Raw genomic sequence first — 18,411 nt, forward strand, 5'->3', positions numbered from 1 at the left:
GGATTAGAAGTTGTAAAAGAAAAATAATCTGGCACTTGAATCATGCTATTTTCTTAATTTGATTTCAAAATACCTTGCACATATGCGCAGTACCATGGTTCATATTTGCATGCGTTATATTCCAAACTTGTCAGTGGAGGAGACTGAATATTTGCTAAAAACCTCTTCTGATATTCATTTCTTCATCTTATTTATTTATTTATTTTTATTTTTATTTTTTTTTATATGTCAGCAAGGCAAAAACTGTGATAATTGACATTATGTTACTAGTTTCTGAACACATGTAATGCACATGTAAATGAACATGAAATCGGATTGCAAGGTTTAGTGTCATATAAAGAGAACTTTCAGAATCTGAAATAAGATTGGATTCATTCAAATTGAAGAAAATTAGGTTAGACTGCGTGCAACATCATAAAAAACATCCATCAATGTGGATGTCAAGAAAACAGCCCTCTAATGTTCTGATGTGTTAAATCACACTACTTCTGCACAAAAAGGCTAATTATCAGACTGAAAGGTCAGAGATTTATCTTTACGAAGGCTGAGAGGATCTTTGCAAACTGGAAGCTGTCGTAGCCCCATCAATCCCAGCTTGAGTGGTCTCCATCAGAATCATCCACCTCCTAGGGTTGGGTTTATAGCTCCTTCGTGCATCTGACGGCTTTAGAGGGCGGTAAAATTATGTCTCCAGCAAGGGGGACATAATGGGGCTCATTCTGGAGCAGTAACATCCAGCAAATTTTGAGGGTTGGGTCTGAATTATTAGGCAAAGGTGAGATTGAATCAGCGATATGATCGTAATAATGGATCCTCAGCTCTACTGAACTATTTTTTTTTTTATTATTATTAGATTGAACCTTTAGACATAATATTTAGAAAAAAGGTGCATATGTCTTATTTAAATCAAATAGCTTGTAATGTAAATCAATTTGATCTTTATAACAGTATAGAAGATTAAAATGCACATAAATATCACGTCACTCTTTATGGGCCCTATTTTTAACGATCTGAAACGCAAGTGTCAAAGCGCGAAGCGCAAGTAACTTTGTGGGCGGGGTCTCGGCGCTGTTGCTATTTTCCCGGCGGGATAAATGGCTCTTGCGCCCGGCGCAAATCTAAAATGGGTTGAACTAAATTAACTACACAAATCATAGGTTTGGCCGTAACATGAAAGAAAAAACCAATCAGAGCGACATGTCATCCAACATTCCCTTTAAAAGCAGGTGCACACAGTTCCATTATGGATTGCTTGCTATTATTATGGCGTATTTACCAGGCGCACGCCAGGAGCGGTTCACAGCCGAGGAGACTGATGATGTACATATATGTCTTGCCACTATTGGGCAAACAGGTCTGATCCTTAATTACTACAATTAGCCTGAATAATTTGTAAGCTAGATTTATGCCTATTTTTTCACATCTTCGTGGCACACCACAATGATTTCCGTCATCTCATGTGTTAATATTTTTTTAGTGTAACAATTTATGATTTGCAAAAAATAACTGTTGCATCTGTGTTTGATTACATGAGCAAAGTGTATGCGCGTTGTGCACGCTATACATTATGGTCAAGCATGCGCCCTTAAAATAGCATAATGAACAACGCGCAACGCACCACTGACTTTAGACTAGGTTTTTTCTGGTCAGTGGCGCAATTGTTTTAATGGAACAGCAAAATAGCACCAGGGATTGTTTGCGCCGGAACACGCCTCCTTTTTTTTGCGCTAAAAAACAGATCAAAGATCAAATCTATATTTAATTTTTATCAAAACACAAAACACATTATCTCCCAATAATATATCTTAGTAAGATGATGCAAAAAAACAGCTTTATGATCAAAGCTCTATTGTATTTTTATTGTGGTGCAAAACATATAATGCAATGGAATACAATGATGATTAAAAAGATTCCTCAAAAGATTCCTCCTTATGTATCATATTTCATACTCACATTTTAATATATTTCTAAAAAATGATGTATGGATAATAAAGTAAACCTAAGTTGCTTCAGTCAAGTTTGCGTTCATCTTGAAATATTGCTAGCATTATAAAAGTTTTCTTTCACCGTGAAAAGAGTTTTACAATAATCAGTTCAGGAATTGCACTAATAAAGTGTTACCTCTACAAAGTAACATCATTATTACTTTAATACTAGCATAATGCAAATGTTCTTATTGGCTAATCCTATAAACGATCTCTTGACGCTGTAGTCTGATTAAACGTATGTGTCTTTACAACCATAGAATATCAAAAGCGCTAACATAATTTGCTGAAACGGCATCATCTCATGGAGCGTTAACTTTCACAAGCATAGTGGTGTTATATCCCTCGCTCCCACCGCTTGTGCTTTGTCATATAAACAGCCCAGCCAGCGTGGCCATTAAAAACCAATTTTGCCCTATAAAAACTAGTGTCTATTATATCTGATATAAGCTAAATGTGAAGAGAGGGTCATTGCACAAGCATCATGTTGCTTAAACAAGAGAACGGAAATATTTCTGTCCCCACTTATGCTGTTATATACTAATACGGGAGTTCTATAGTGAATAGTTAGCATTACCTTCAGTTCCGGCATGTTGACTATGAGGGCTAAAGGGACTTTTACATCAGGGTCGTTGGTGTAGTCCATTGGAACCAAATGTGGAGCCAGCTCGTGGTATCTTCCATGCAAGCTGCAATGCAGAAAAAAAGTAAGAACTGGTTACGGCAGTTCATCGCTGTTCCTGTGACTTCTGCTTAGATCACCTTGTGAATAAGATCTCATTTGTTTTATTCACAAAAAGGAGAATGAAACAAAATAGCTCATTTGAAAAGACCACAGTCCTGAGTGATGGTATTTTAAATTTACTTATTTACTGAAAAACAAGATATAAGATATCATGAGTCAAGTAGAATGCTATTTTAGTATAATTTTATAGTTTTTGTAATATTTCGAATTAGATTTTATTTTTAGTAATTTTGTTGAGTGTTTTTGTTATTTTAATAGTTTACAGTTTTTATTATTTTATGTATTAGTTTTTATTTAGTTAGTTTTTATTACTTTAGTACTTCAAGTAAAAATAGAAATGTCTTCTTGGCAAATAGTTGAAAAAAAGTGTTTTTAAATATATTTATTTTATTTCAGTAAACATTTATTTTATTTTAAGTAACATTTTTATTAGGTTTTAGTTTTAGTTAACTACTTTACGTTAATCTATTAACACAAAAGAAAAACAAAATGAAAAGAAAAGGAAAAACAAAGAAACAACAATAGAAAATGTTTATATTTTGTTTGGTGATAAAATGACAACAAACAAACAAACAAATTAAAACAAAACAACCCATTTATTGTTTTGTTTTTTTGTTGATGCAATGACAGCAAAAATAAACAAATAAATAAAAATACATAAAATAAAAACTAATGCAAAAGGCAAGCTGACAAATTACAAGAAACAACGTTTAGTTTCCTTCAGCATTAGTTTATATCTAATCCTGAATGGTAAACCTCAATGGTAAAAACTAAATGCCTTTCACACATTCTGTGAAACTCAATTGTTAATTACACTAACTCATCATAATTAAGCACTCAGTATAAGAGGAATTAGAAATGCTCTTGACTAAGCAGGCAGATTTCACAAGGCTGCTTTGTCTATTTGTTCTGCACAAAGAGTTTTGGAAGCTTGCCAGCAAACGTGAACTGATGACTCATTCTGAGCATGGCAACAAGACAGAGGGAAGCGGACACTGTAATAGGCCTTTGCAGCAGTAATTAAAAAAAAAAAAAAACTTGCACAGAGATGATAGCAGATGTTCAGTAAAAATCAGGACCGCAGGGACACAGGACAATTTAGAAAGTGGATGAAGCTTTGTGTAGGAAAGAAAAACTTGCTCTCATTTCATCTGGGCAACAGTCCAGTTCTTCTTCTCCTTAGCCCAGGTAAGATGCCTCTGACGTTGTCTGTGGTTCAGGAGTGGCTTAACAAGAGGAATACGACAACTGTAGCCAAATTCCTTGACACGTCTGTGTGTGGTGGCTCTTGATGCCTTGACCCCAGCCTCAGTCCATTCCTTGAGAAGTTCACTCAAATTCTTGAATCAATTTTTCTTGGCATTCCTCATAAGGCTGCGGTTCTCTCGGTTGGTTGTGCATCTTTTTCTTCCACACTTTTTCCTTCCACTCAACTTTCTGTTAACATGCTTGGATACAGCACTCTGTGAACAGCCAGCTTCTTTGGCAATGAATGTTTGTGGCTTACCCTCCTTGTGAAGGGTGTCAATGATTGTCTTCTGGACAAACTGTCAGATCAGCAGTCGTTCCCCATGATTGTGTAGCCTAGTGAACCAAAACTGAGAGACCATTTTGAAGGCTAAGGAAACATTTGCAGTTGTTTTGAGTTGATTAGCTAACTGGCATGTCACCATATTCTAATTTGTTGAGATGAATGTGAATTGGTGGGTTTTTTGTTAAATGTGAGCCAAAATCATCACAATTAAAAGAACCAAAGACTTAAACTACTTCAGTCTGTGTGCATTCAATTTATTTAATACACGAGTTTCATAATTTGAGTTGAATTATTGAAATAAATGAACTTTTCCACGACATTCTAATTTATTGAGATGCACCTGTACATCAGTATACTGCTACAAGAAACAAAATCAAAATGTAATGTTTAAGTAAACATAGACGGCTAAAGTGAAATATTGCAAGAAAAAAAGAAGCACATCTCCCATTGCATGAAAAACAAGCATATCCCCATCCATGACTATAAAAAAAGTTTCATACTGTACTATACTGTAGTAAACTACACTGAGGTGATTAAACATGTGATTAGTGATTGCTTAAGTTTGCAGACGTTAATAACAAATACACACATTACAATAACTGCCACCCATTATATTTATAATATGACACATGATAATATGTTTTCAGAAAAAAACCTTTGCTAGACATGTTATTAGCCGAGGCTGTGGAAATATTTCTAGTATTGACGATTGTTCAGTGAATACTGTATTTTGTATCTGCTGTAGTTACAAGAAAAGAGACAAATCTCATGTTGCACCACAGGCGTCCAATCAGGATGCAAGGAAATACAAGCCAATTCATAACGATTGCCGATAACCCTACGCTAACCTTGCATAACAGCCTGGCGGATTATTATGCTACTACTTGTGAACAACAGAAAAAACGGAGTGTTTTATGAAGATAAAAAACAACAATCAATCAATTATGCCAGCCATTGACCTTCCTTTTTTTTTTCTTGTGCTCCACTGGCCCTGTTATCAAAACCAATCTCACTGTCATTGCAGAGGGACAATCCATCCACATGAATCAAACCGGGCTGACGCATCTTATATAAGAGCTGAAAGTACTTACTAAACACTAGATGACAGCTCGGAACTATAGAAATCAACATCCCTGAATGAGCCATTGGAAGTAGGAGGTCTTATGCAAATAAGGTTTGCAAGAGATTTGACAGAACAAAACTCAAGTGGTAGACATAACTCAGATAAGCTGTGCATTATACACTTGAGTGCACCATAAAGAAAGTACATTACTGAAACCACAAATAATGTGGAGGAGAGATTCATGCTGTTACTTTTCTAATCCATCAGATGTACAATTTTGTTGGGTGAACAATAAAACATCCAAATATTCCCATAAACTTAGACTGAAGGAAGAACTCCTATACTAATAGAATGCAACCAACTAGCAACCACCTTAGCAACTATATAGCAACACTAACTATTCTAAAACACTCTAAACACCTTAGCAACCACATGGCAACAAACGTAAACAATCAAAATACCTTAGCAACCACACAGCAACACACCTAAGCACTCAAATACCTTAACAACAACTTGGCAAAAAAAACTAACACACAAAAAACCAAAACAACAAAAAACCAAAAAAACCAAAAAAACAAAATACCAACATACCTAAACACTCAAAATACCTTAACAACCACATGGCAACTTATGGAACCACATCACAACACATCTAAACACTCAAAACACATTAATAATAAACACTCAAAACAGCTCAGCAACCACATGGCAACATATCTAAACACTCAAAACAACTCAGCAACCACATCACAACACATCTAAACACTCAAAACACATTAATAACCACATAGCAACACACCTAAACACTCAGAACATCATAGCAACCACATAGTATAGGACATCTCAGCAACAACACAGAAACAACTTAAACCATTCAGAATATCTTAGCAACCAGACAGCAACTCTCTAAGCCATTTAGAACACCTTAGACACCACATATGAACAAACTAAAACACCCAGAACACCTTAGTGAGGACACAATAACACTCAAACCATTTAAAACACCTTGCAAACCAAAAAACAACATTCTAAACAATTCTTAACACCATAGCAACCTATTAGCCATGTTACATTACTCAGAATACCTCTGAAACCACATAGCAACATGCTACAACACTAGGAATACCTTAGCAACCACATAGCAACACTAGTAACCATATAGAACATCTTAGATACCACATATGAACACAGTAAAACACCTACCTTAGTGAGCACACAACAACACTCAAACCATACAAAACACCTTGTCAACCACAAAACAACATTCTAAACACCTCAGAACACATTAGAGACCACTTAGCAACAACACTGCTCAGAATACCTTAGCAACCAAATAGCAACACACTAAAACATTCAGAGCACCTCAGTAACCACATAAGAATACCCAGAACACCTTAGCAACCACACAGTGGCATTCAAAACACCTTGACAACCACACAGCAACATGATAAACCCCTCAGAACACCTCAGTAGACACATAGCAACATACATAGAAACTAACTTAGCAACCACATTACAACACTCTAAACCACTCAGAAGGACACCATAGCAACATGTTAACCACTCAGAATACTTCAGTTACCACAAGCAACACACAAAAACACCCTCAGATCACCTTAGCAACCACACAGCAACACTCGAAACCACTCAAGACACCTTACCAAAGCACACAGTAACATGATAAACCTCTCAAGAAACAGTACAACAACAGCCACATAGTAACACACTTAAACACTCAGAACACCTTAGCAATCACACAGCAACACTAAACCATTCAGAACACATTAGATACTACATAGCAACACTCAAAACCACTCAAAACACCTTAGCAACCAAATATGGACAGAACCCAGAACACCTTAGCTACCACACAACAACACTATCCATTCAAAATATCTTAGAAACCACATAGCAACATGCTAAAACCACTCAGAACACCTTAGATACCACATAAGAACACACTAAAAAACCAGAACACCTTAGAGACCACACGGCAACACTCAAACCATTCAAATCATCCTAACAACCAAACAGCAACAATAAACCATTCAAAACACCTTGAAAACAACACAGAAACATTCTAAACAACTCATAACACCTTAACAACCACTTAGCAACATGTTAAACCATTCAGAATACCCCAGCAACCACATAGGAACACCCCAGTAACCAAATACTAAAATACCTAGCAACTAAGAACACCTTAGCAACAAATTAAGACTCTAAACTATTCAGAACACCTTCAGTACAGCATAGCAACACACCTAAACAGTCAGAACACCTTAACAATCAAAAGCAACACACTAAAACACTAAGAACACCTTAGGAACTACATAGAAACACTCTTAACCATTTAAAACACCTTAGGTACCACACATGAAGAGACTAAAACACCTAGAACACTTTAGCGACCACATGGCAACACTCAAACCATTCAAAACACCTTAACAACCAAACAGCAACATGACAAACCACTCAAAATACCTCAGTAACCACACAGTAACACACTAAATCATTCAGAACACATATAACAACACCCTAAACCACTCAGAAAAACCTTATCAAGCACATAGTACCATGCTAAACCACTCAGCAACCACATGGTAACACACTAAAATGCTCAGAACACCTTAGCGACCACACAGCAACACTCAAAAAATTAAAATTATCTTACCAACCCATTTTGGTATCTTAGCAACCCTGCTATTGCATAGAAACACTCTAAACCATCTACAACACCTTAGATACCACATATGGACACACTTAAACACCCAGAACACCTTAGATATCACATATAGTCACACTAATGGCACTTTTCCACTGCATGGTACGACTCGGCTCGGCACCGCTCAGTACAGCATGGCACGGTTCGGCTCGGTTTGCGTTTGCAATTTAGTGCCGCTTTAGAGCGGGAAGGATTATTCACATGTCATTATTGTTGCACCACCTCTACTGCCGCGACTCCTAAAAAACTTTTTCATTCCGCGTCGCCCCATCAAGGTCTTGCTGGATCCGCTCCTCTGCTATTAACGAGAGGAACATCTGTACTTCTTCAACAGACAATGAAACAGCCATATTCGGTTGTTAAAAAAGGGTGCGCTCGTTCAAAACAGTTGGGTTCGAACCTTCGCTGGCTGTGCTGATTTAAATTTAGCGGTTCTGCTGTGTCTCGTGTCACAAGTTCAGTGACGATACTCTCCGGCCAATGAGTGATCAGCGGAGTTTACACGTCATGTTTTGGTGATGGTACGGTTCACTTGGAACCTCAACCGAGGTGGTACTAAAAAAAAGTACCAGGTACTGTACCCAGGGGAAAACCCTCCATAAGTAAATGGTCTCCACACCATAAAATAAAAACAAAAAACGCCATAAAACACCCAGCACACCTAAGATACCACATATGGATACACTAAAACACCTAGAACTCCTTAGTGATCACACAACAACACATTCAAAATATCTTAGCAACCACACAGCAACAGGTAAAACCACTCAAAACACCTTAGTGACATGGCAATGCCCTAGCAACCACCCACAGCACTTTAGCACAAGTCAGTGCTATAAGCACCACCAATCCTGTTCAGATAAATGATGCATTGTTAGAGAGAGAAGGGTATAATATTTTATTTGACTTGACCAGCAGTAGTAGCTCTAGTTATGGTATCCAGAGTCCCATGTCTTTAACACCATCAAGCTAATTTTTATGTGGAATATTTTGCAGTTTATTTCAAAGCATCCTAGTGCATTAAAGCACCCAGTGAATGGGTAATGGAAGCAGAGGGTTGAAAAGCACTCTGGGGACATAAGATAAAAGCCAGTAATGGTTCATTGCTGAAGAATAATCAGAGCCTATAATGGCCATTAGAAAGTAATGCATTAAACATCTCATTAACCCCTTTCATGAATGCAGCCTCTATGTTATGCTTCAGCCCAGTTAATAAACACATAGATTTTTCAACCCACCACATGAAACACATACATGAGAAGTCAACACAGATACTGTGCATCAAGAGAATTCATTGTAGTTTCTCCAACTGCAGTTAGAAGGGCAACAACATGTCAGTACCTCGGCTCGTGTGATAGTGATCAGGTCATATATGTTGATATGACAGTAGGATGTTTCTTCGCCTAAGGGCACCTACACATCACAGTGAGGCTTATAAACTTTCACAGGAAAGTCCATGACCCATCATGAGTCACCAAGAGACCGTAGGATGGGTTTCATTATGATAACTGAGGCCTTTTATCCATAGATGGGTATTACAGCCACAATAGTTTCTTGCACAAACAATACCAACCAGCACCGACCAACAGGAAGATTTTCACCAGCTGCTCATGTGATCTCTGCAAAATACCCTTAGAGAAGGAATTCTCATTCTCTATCATAAGGGATTTTCCATTAAAAGGGAACAAAAGAGGTTCTGAAACACTGAAAAAGCCCATTATTAAGATACCATTTAACTTTAAACTGTCTTTTCTGACCAAATTCCAGAGTCCATAATCCATAACCACACCTCTTCCAGTGAAAATAGCTGTTGATTTATTGTATTTAAAATTATTGTATAATGTATAGGTTTTTTAAAGCCTGCAATGCACATGTTTTTAAAGACTGCATTATAGAAGATCATCTCCATAAATGTCTATCAGAATGGTAATAAAATCTCATTTAACTGTCACTACATCCACAACCAGGGACTTGGACAGACATGGCCAAGAAAACAGCAGTAAATCATTCGTGCATGATGCAGCGCAGCATCCTGAATCATATCTTATTATCCTTTCAAGCTTTACACACCAGAGCAATCATCATGAGGGGTCATCTGCCAATCTATCAATCTCATATCATACATAACGCCCAAAAATGGCCACTGGATTGAATATAATACACTCTAGGTTGAAGTGAGAGTGAAGTATTTAGCGCAGCCAGACAGTTTGGTAAGAGACGGTGATGATACTGGAACAGAAGATGGAATGCATTGGGTAACATGCAAGGAACATCAAGAGAAACACTGTGGTAGGGACAAGTGGCACTGAGTTGCTGATGATTAAAGAAAACCCATATTTCCCATAATCAATATGTCATAGTCAGTAATTTAAACATCAAAACACTGATACTTTTATACCAGCTCCATAAAATCTAAAGGGTGAGTCATGGGTGAAAAACGCAGCAAAGTAGGAAGATACCTACTGAATTTTTCTATGACAGACAGAAAATGTAAGACATATATACAGCACTGGAAATGTGCTGGCTGTGAGTCAGACTGGGGGAAGTACACTAGTTACAGCTCAGCCAATCAGAGCCTGTTGTTGGGCTTCTGTATTACCGTAATTGGGTCATTTGACTGTAAACTGACACTGCCCCTTTCTCCTGTATCTGCTTTTAATTTCTTAAAGTAGACACTTGATCTTCAAACGACAGCGATTAACAGCATATCCTGAAACCCGAGAGCAATACGTCAATCCTATTAGAACAGAAAGCAGGCAATTTGTTTTATTTATACCTAATGCACATATGGAATGGACAACAGCCAGGTCGAATAACGAGCACAAGGCTTTTTTCTTTATGTTATCATGGACAGGAATGAACCAGACCTGATGTGGCACTTTGCAAGTCTGTGCCTAATCAAGGGATTGGGTTCCAGGTCTTTCTTAAGGTTTGAAAAGCAATCCCACGCTGTGAGAGAAATGCAGGTAACACAGAAAGTCAAAGAACATTCTAGAAGCATCTTAGGAACACAAAGATCGTTTTAAAGGATTTATCATTTAACATTAAGAACCAGTTATAGCAATGCAATTCAGATCATGTTAGTGTTTGTAGGTATTTCAACGCAATGATCACACCCTACTAAGAGATAAATTTAGGGGTTAAAATTCAAGTTTAATTGTTATATAAATCATACATACAAGGGCCAGATTTACTAATAGCTTGCACCAGCGCAAACTGTCTTTTGGTGTTAAAATAGTACTGTCAGGATTTACTAAAGACGCACAGTGACGAATTAGCGCTGGACAGTTATTTTTGCATCTGACCTTACTGAATATGCATTTTTAGGAGTTTCCCTTTCAGATGCAAAATTTATGGGAGGAGACTCAGTATTAAAATGAATCACGCAATGCGATTTACTTACGTTTGCGTTTGTCGAATTATTGGTATTTGCGCCCATTATTTAACATCCAAAAAAAGCAGCTGGTAATTTGTGCTGCTCTTGGTAGATTGCGCTGGTCATTATGGAATTGATCTGGATGGGTCTGCGTTCTTTAAAGGGGACCTATTATGCCCCTTTTTACAAGATGAAAAATCTGCGCATTGTCAGAAAACTCACCCGCAGAATTTTCCCCTCCCATTGGTGCTTTTATGGAATTATGCTCTAATGCTAATTTGCCGGTTTAGTAAATCTGGCCCTAAGTGTTTAATGCCATCACATTCATTTAACACAGTTTATGCATTTACCTAATTTGACATTATAACTAATTAATCTGGGAAGATTCTTGAAAGTTTCTCCTTCATTATCTGATAAATGAAGTCTGTGTCTGAGCAGCTCAGTTATATGCAGTGGTATTCAAATTATTATTATTTTTTCATTATGGATCATGTTAATATGTTGAAATTGTACATATTAAGAGTCCAATACACAAAAATGTACATGTGATGTCACTGTATGTACATATAACTATAAAAATAAAGAGATATCTGTGGTTTTGTGTATATAATGCACCAAAGCCACACTGGAAGCTAGATAAAACCACAATTGCAAGGATTCTTAGTAGCTGTAACTAATGGATGGCCTGCTTAAGCTGTGCTGTAAAATACGACTGAGTCAATAACTGTGACTGAGCCTATTTGTGTTTACAGAGCTACTAAAGAAAAAAGTAAATACAAAAAAAGAAAAACAGAAAAGAGTAAACACATTTCAGGCAATTTACCTCAAATAATTTACCTCAGGGGCACAAGACACAGGGAAGTGGAATAAAAAAAAAATAACTTGATCGCCACATTTTAAGAACAATATTCAGTGCAAGATGCTGTAAAAGATGCGAGATCTAAGCGCAATGGATAAACTCATCCATCTAGTGCATGTTTACATATAAAAACAATGGAAAAGAAGAGCAATGGAAGACTAAAATGTGTTCAGTGTGAACAGCCTCTAATTGTAATTCAGATCAAGCTACAGTTGCTGCAATTGCTTTATGACGAATAATTGCATTCGATACAACATCAGCGGCCATGGTGACAAAACTTGCCTCATAAACAACATGATTAGACTATTTAATAGTAAAGTTTAAAAATATTATATTTGACTGATCCACATTTTAACTACAGTGTGTGTACTCACTGCAGTCGCTGTGCAGTGAAGCATTTAATCTACTGATAAACTATCCTGTTGCCATTGTTTACTTTGTTTATATGCTAAATAATTATGATTAGATAATATTTAACAATATAAACAAAGATTTATATATGCTAGAAATTATTTAATCAAAAACTAACAGAACTTACAAGCCATGTACAGAAAATTCTGGTTTTGGAGGGCAGCCACATTGTCTAATTGAGGCTGGCAGAGATATTGAGTTATGGACTCTAGTTTTAGCCTGAAGCTCATGCTGATTAATTGTACGAACAATCCTTTCTGTTTGAAAGCCGATTAGTACAGCTACACTGAGCGCTGCTGCATTGGGCCAACAGAACAGTGTTATATATGTATATACCAACAGCTTACAACCAAGGCAATGTCGTGTTGGTGGCTAAAGACAATTACACGCTTTGCTGCTTGCTGCATGGCCTGTCAAGGAGAGATTCTGATAGAGCCACAGAAAAGCAAGAAAGGAATCACATTCTTGCAGACAGAGTGAGGCTGTAAATCTCGGCTGGATAGGATGTAATCTCTCTCTCCCTTGTTTAGCAGGACGAATGTTTCTTGCATAAGAACACAGGCTTCTGATTCAAAAATTCTTCCTGTGGGTTGGTTTGTTGGTAGAAGGCAGGATGCTTTAAGCTAGAATAAAACTGATTTTTTTTTTGTTTGTTTAAAAGTAGAGGCTTTGATCTTTATTTTGGTGTTTTGCATATTCAGATATTCAAAATATACTGTAGGCCTTCAAATTTTAGTGAAAATCATCAAAATCGCTGGCGGTGGCTGGCAACTTTTTTCAAAAATGCTGGCGGGGAAAGAGTTAATATGCGTACTATGTATTTTTATGCTTGCTATCACAGTAGGTGCATTTCCATTACAGATTTGCGCGAAACTTTTGCGAAATTGTATAAATGTCGATAAAAAACTATTGCACAATTACGCAGTTTCCATTAACTGATGTTATGCGACTAAAATGAGATTTCTTCCTCTCACGATAAGTCATGGTGACAGATGTTAGTAGGTTTACGTATATCACAGCCATATATGGAAGTTTTTTTGCGATATATGGAAGTTTTTGCGAAAATGATGTTTCTATCAGGCGTATTTTCAATTCTCAATTTCAATTTGCACTATTTGAAGGGCAACAGTCAGAAATGCAGCTACAGTTAGCTTAGCTACATGCTAACGTCAAACAGCTGAAATCAATCGTGAGCCGAAAAACATCAATACAATGTATTTAATTAAATTTAATTAAAAATTGGAATGACACACTGTAAGCCATTTATATTTTGTCTATCATTCAATAATGAAAACTAGCAATAACAAGTTCGGTCTCATTAAAAATCTCATTAAAATCACAATATTAGCATAGCCACATGCTAATTCAAACAGTTGAAATCAATCGTGATTTGCTGCCTCCAAGTGACAAAAGCTTAAAGACATTTGGACTAAAATCTACTTTTATATAACGTATATTCGATTTATATTTTTATTCAATACTGAAAAGTAGAGACAAAAAAAATTCAAGTTAAAAATTACAAAAAAAGTTGAAAATTGACAATTTTAGACACTGTTAGCTAATCTCATGTGTTTTACATTCATTTATTTACAGCGACACACAGAGTTGATGCCTACATACAGCTTTCCAAATGACAGAGCGAAGTTGAGAGAAAAGTGGACTACCCAAGTTTTAGCCAATATTTGTCTTGCTGTTGATGTAAAGTCATCCAAATCAGTCACTTATGAGGTTCCTTAAAAGGCATCAGTTCATGCAAAGCAGGTTTTGGAACAGAGCTTTAGATTAGAGTTTAGGAATCAGCTGGTCCTATATTTGCATAAATGGTGGCTCATATAAAAGACAATTCCCATTAAAAGAACCTTTATAATGGTCAGGTTCTCTTTATTAGATCTCAGGTCTCCTCAGAGCAAGCGTATGAATTTCACTCAAACAAATGGTGCACAGCCTGTGAATGGAATACTAATGAAGCCAGCGGACTGTTAAATGCAGACTGGTCTGTATGAATGAGCATGGATGAATATCACTGGAGCTGAACTGCTGACAGGGAAAAAATGAGCTGTATGAATGGGGCGAGAGAGATTTATAGATCTTAGACACGGTTGGTAAGAGCCAGTTGAGTGCAGTAGAGTTGAATGAACTGGTAGTGCATGCAATACCATAACACAATAGATGCAAAAGGGAGAGTTCACTTAAAAATTCTGCCCACAACAATCATGAAAGTGCTTTTGTATTCAAATTGGACTTTTTTTAAAAAAACAAAAAAAACAAAAACAAATTGCACCAAGTTTATTTAAAGTTATTTACCAAAATGAATCAGAAAATGGCCAAAAGGTTTACTCACCGAAGAATTTCCTTGCGGGTAAAGAAGGTGCAGTCCTAAGATGAAAAAAAAAGAAGAAAATCACTTTTCACTGAATACACATTTAAAAGATAATTGTGGTTTCATTATAAAACGTTCAAGAAATAGAAACAACATCTAGCTTAAACTTCAAGCATAATCTTTTTCCCAAGTTTTCTGTGAGCAAATTTTCTCCTATTTTAGCTATCATTAGGATGATTTTTTGCATAATGTTAAAAAAAAAAAAAAAAAACTTTCATTACGGTTTAAAAGTGTAGAATTGGTTCGATTTTTTTTCTTAATGTCCATGGAAATTTAAAAAAAAAAAAGAAAAATTAGTTTTAAATTTGCAATGCCATTCAAAAGTTTTAATTTTTAATTTTTTTTTAAAACTCTTATTGCCACCAGTGCTGCATTTATTTGATAAAAAATACAATAAAATCAGTAATATTATTAAATATTACAATTTCTATTTTAATATATTAAAAAATATATAATAATCCAGTCTTCAGTGCACATGAGACTTCAGAAATCATTATAATATGCTGATTTGCTGCTCAGAAAATATTTCTTAATTTTAATGTTGAAAGCAGTTGTGCTGCCTTTTTTTTTACTGTCACTTTTGATTAAATTAAAGTGTCCCTGTTAATTATAAGTATTAATTTACTACTATTAAATTCCCCAAACTTATGAAAGGTAGTGTATTGCATCTTTAAGGTATTCTATTTTCAACTATAAAAATAATAAAAGCATATCAAATAATGTGTCGATAAGCCAAAGCATGTGCTCTGACACGTTAAACAACGGTTTTGCATTCACACTGCATGACTGCACGTGGATCAACACCTGACCTCCTTGTCGGCTTTTTCAACACCTTTTTGTATTAGCACACAATGCCTCTTAGGTTTCACAGTGTTTGATAAGTGTTACCCATCACAAAAAACAGCACGCCAAATGAGGCCTGGCAATATGACCGCAGGGAACGACAACAGCTGTCGGCCCACTGTAGCACGAAACGCCTAAAAACCCATTTTAAGACTCTTCACAGATCTGTGGCTCCTTTCTTACCTCACCGCACTAACTGTAGCCGACCTGAGCCGACAGATTTATTAGCTGATGATTAAGCTCTCTTTTATGATGTTTACCCAAACACCAGCCAGCTTGATGCTGAAAAAAATATCTATCCCCCAAATCAGCAGAGCAGCTCGCAAGACAGTCCTGTGATTTATGCGCATTAGCCTTTGAGTACTGTTAATTGCTCATTAATTTGAATTATTGAGGCTTGAATCTGTGAGATGTGAGGTAAGGCCACAGCTGTGAGTTATTAACACAGAGGATAGACGACCTGGTGTTAAATTATTACCAGAGACGTAAGCCCACATATCTAATAATGACATTACATGCTCGGAGAAAGAAATGGCTTCTTCATAACTTCTTATAATCACGTCATACAGACATAATATGAAGGTACGAGAGCAGCTGGCGTTTACTAAAATCATTCTCAGTGCTTCCTTGCATTATTACAAATCAAACGTACTAAATAGTCCTGCTCTCTACAAATATTCATATACATAAAAATTGATCATTGAAACAATTTAGCTCGTCATGATCAGATAAAAGACATTCGGTAATATTTTATGATTTAATTTTTGGTAGGGCTGAAAAGAAACTACAGCATGTGATGATTGAATCTTCAGCCTCACGGTAACAGAAATAATTTTTACTTGAGTTATGAATGTGAATTTGCGGTCTGTATTGAAAAAGATGGAATAAAAAAGACTGTACAGTAAAATAACGGAACAGAGTTGTTCATACAACCTGACCAGTGCAGTCTGATACACAATTAAAGCAGACATTTTTTAGTAAACCGGAAAAAATACAACAGCGCCAGTGTATTTTGATTCATGAACAAATGACACTTTTGAGCTAGTGAATCAGAAACATACAACGCAACCAATGTATTTTGATTCCTGAACAAACGACTCTCATGAACAAGCTCTTTTTAAAGGGGTCATATGATGCTGCTAAAAAGAACATTATTTTGTGTATTTGGTGTAATTAAATATTTATGCGGTTTAAGGTTCAAAAAACACATTATTTTCCACATACTGTCCTCTATGCCCCGCCTTCTGAAACGCGTTGATTTTCACAAGGCTCATCGTTCTGAAAAGCGAGGTGTGCTGTGATTGGCCAGCTATCCAGCGCATTGTGATTGGCCGAATACCTCAAGCTTGTGACGGAAATGTTATGCCTCTTAACATACTGTGATCCCTTGTCCGGCCGGAGCGATGAGACATAAACATAAAACCCATTATAAACGTGACATAAACATGATTTCTAGTCGTGTCTTCTTTTGGAAGGCCATACAAAGTAGTTTCGCTTTCACAGTGAAACACACAGGGTCTATACGACATAGCGGCAGCAACAACAATACTACAACGAGAATAAAAGGTACGCCTTCTTTGCGTGAACATCTGGGCGGTGTTATGCAAATCTTCCTACATAATGACATAGAGATATGGGGGCGTGTTAGAACGAGCCATTTCAGGAGGGCGTGGACAAGTCTCAACTTTTATAGAGAATATCTCTTTGGATTTGAGACTTTAGTCTTTGCAACTTTACAGATCTTCTTTATTCACCATGAGCTTGTAACACTCAAAAGAGAAAGAAAAAATTGAAATTGCATCATATGACCCCTTTAATAAATCAAAAACATCCAGAATGACCAGTGTATTGCAATTCATGAACAAACAACTCTAATAAACCAGCTTATTTTCAGTAAACGAAAAACTATAGCTACAGCATGACCAGCGTCACCAATTTCTGAAAATAACGATTATTATGAACTGGTTCTTTTAATGATTAATTCACAAAAAGATCATTTGAATCCATTTGAAACATTGTCTGTATAATTACAGAAGTCAAGAGAACTTCTTTTAGATGCAAGAAAAACGAACATAACTGAAATATACCAAAATTAATCGGAACTGATTTAAATTTAAATTGGAATCGAGTTGATTCTGCATAAGATCTCCTTTTGTGTTTTACATAAAATACACACAAGAAGAAATGATAACAAAATCCACATTTTTGCATGAACTTTATATATTAAGACACAGGTAAAAAAAAAAAATGTATGGCAAACAAAATGTATCTCAAAACAGGTATTTACTAGGATTAGCCACTAAATTTTCTACAGTATTCTCCCCCAATAGCCTAATTCTGTTTTACAGCCCGATGAATGACTTGAGAAGACTTGGCTGCTGTAAGGAATGAGTCGATCAGCCAAATGGCCAAGCTCCACTGATCCAGGTAGTACAACCCAGTGATTAAAGAGCACAAGGAGCGGCGGCCATTGTTGCTAACAGTCATCGA

At 36.4% G+C, this 18,411-nt stretch overlaps 1 protein-coding gene across 3 annotated transcripts in view; it reads right to left on the reverse strand.

The window, feature by feature from the left end:
• LOC109051110 (calcium and integrin-binding family member 2-like) overlaps window positions 1–18,411 on the reverse strand; it is a 30,138-nt gene that overhangs the window by 4,238 nt on the left and 7,489 nt on the right. For all 3 annotated transcript variants that reach the window (XM_042753709.1, XM_042753708.1, XM_019068660.2), the window contains 2 exons: window positions 15,040–15,074; window positions 2,563–2,674 (listed from right to left, as the gene is read on the reverse strand). In XM_042753709.1, coding sequence (XP_042609643.1) covers window positions 2,563–2,674; window positions 15,040–15,074 — 147 coding nt within the window. The remainder of the gene's footprint in view (window positions 1–2,562; window positions 2,675–15,039; window positions 15,075–18,411) is intronic.

This window comes from Cyprinus carpio, chromosome B25 (assembly GCF_018340385.1).
Source record: "Cyprinus carpio isolate SPL01 chromosome B25, ASM1834038v1, whole genome shotgun sequence".
Taxonomy (NCBI): Eukaryota; Metazoa; Chordata; class Actinopteri; order Cypriniformes; family Cyprinidae; genus Cyprinus; species Cyprinus carpio.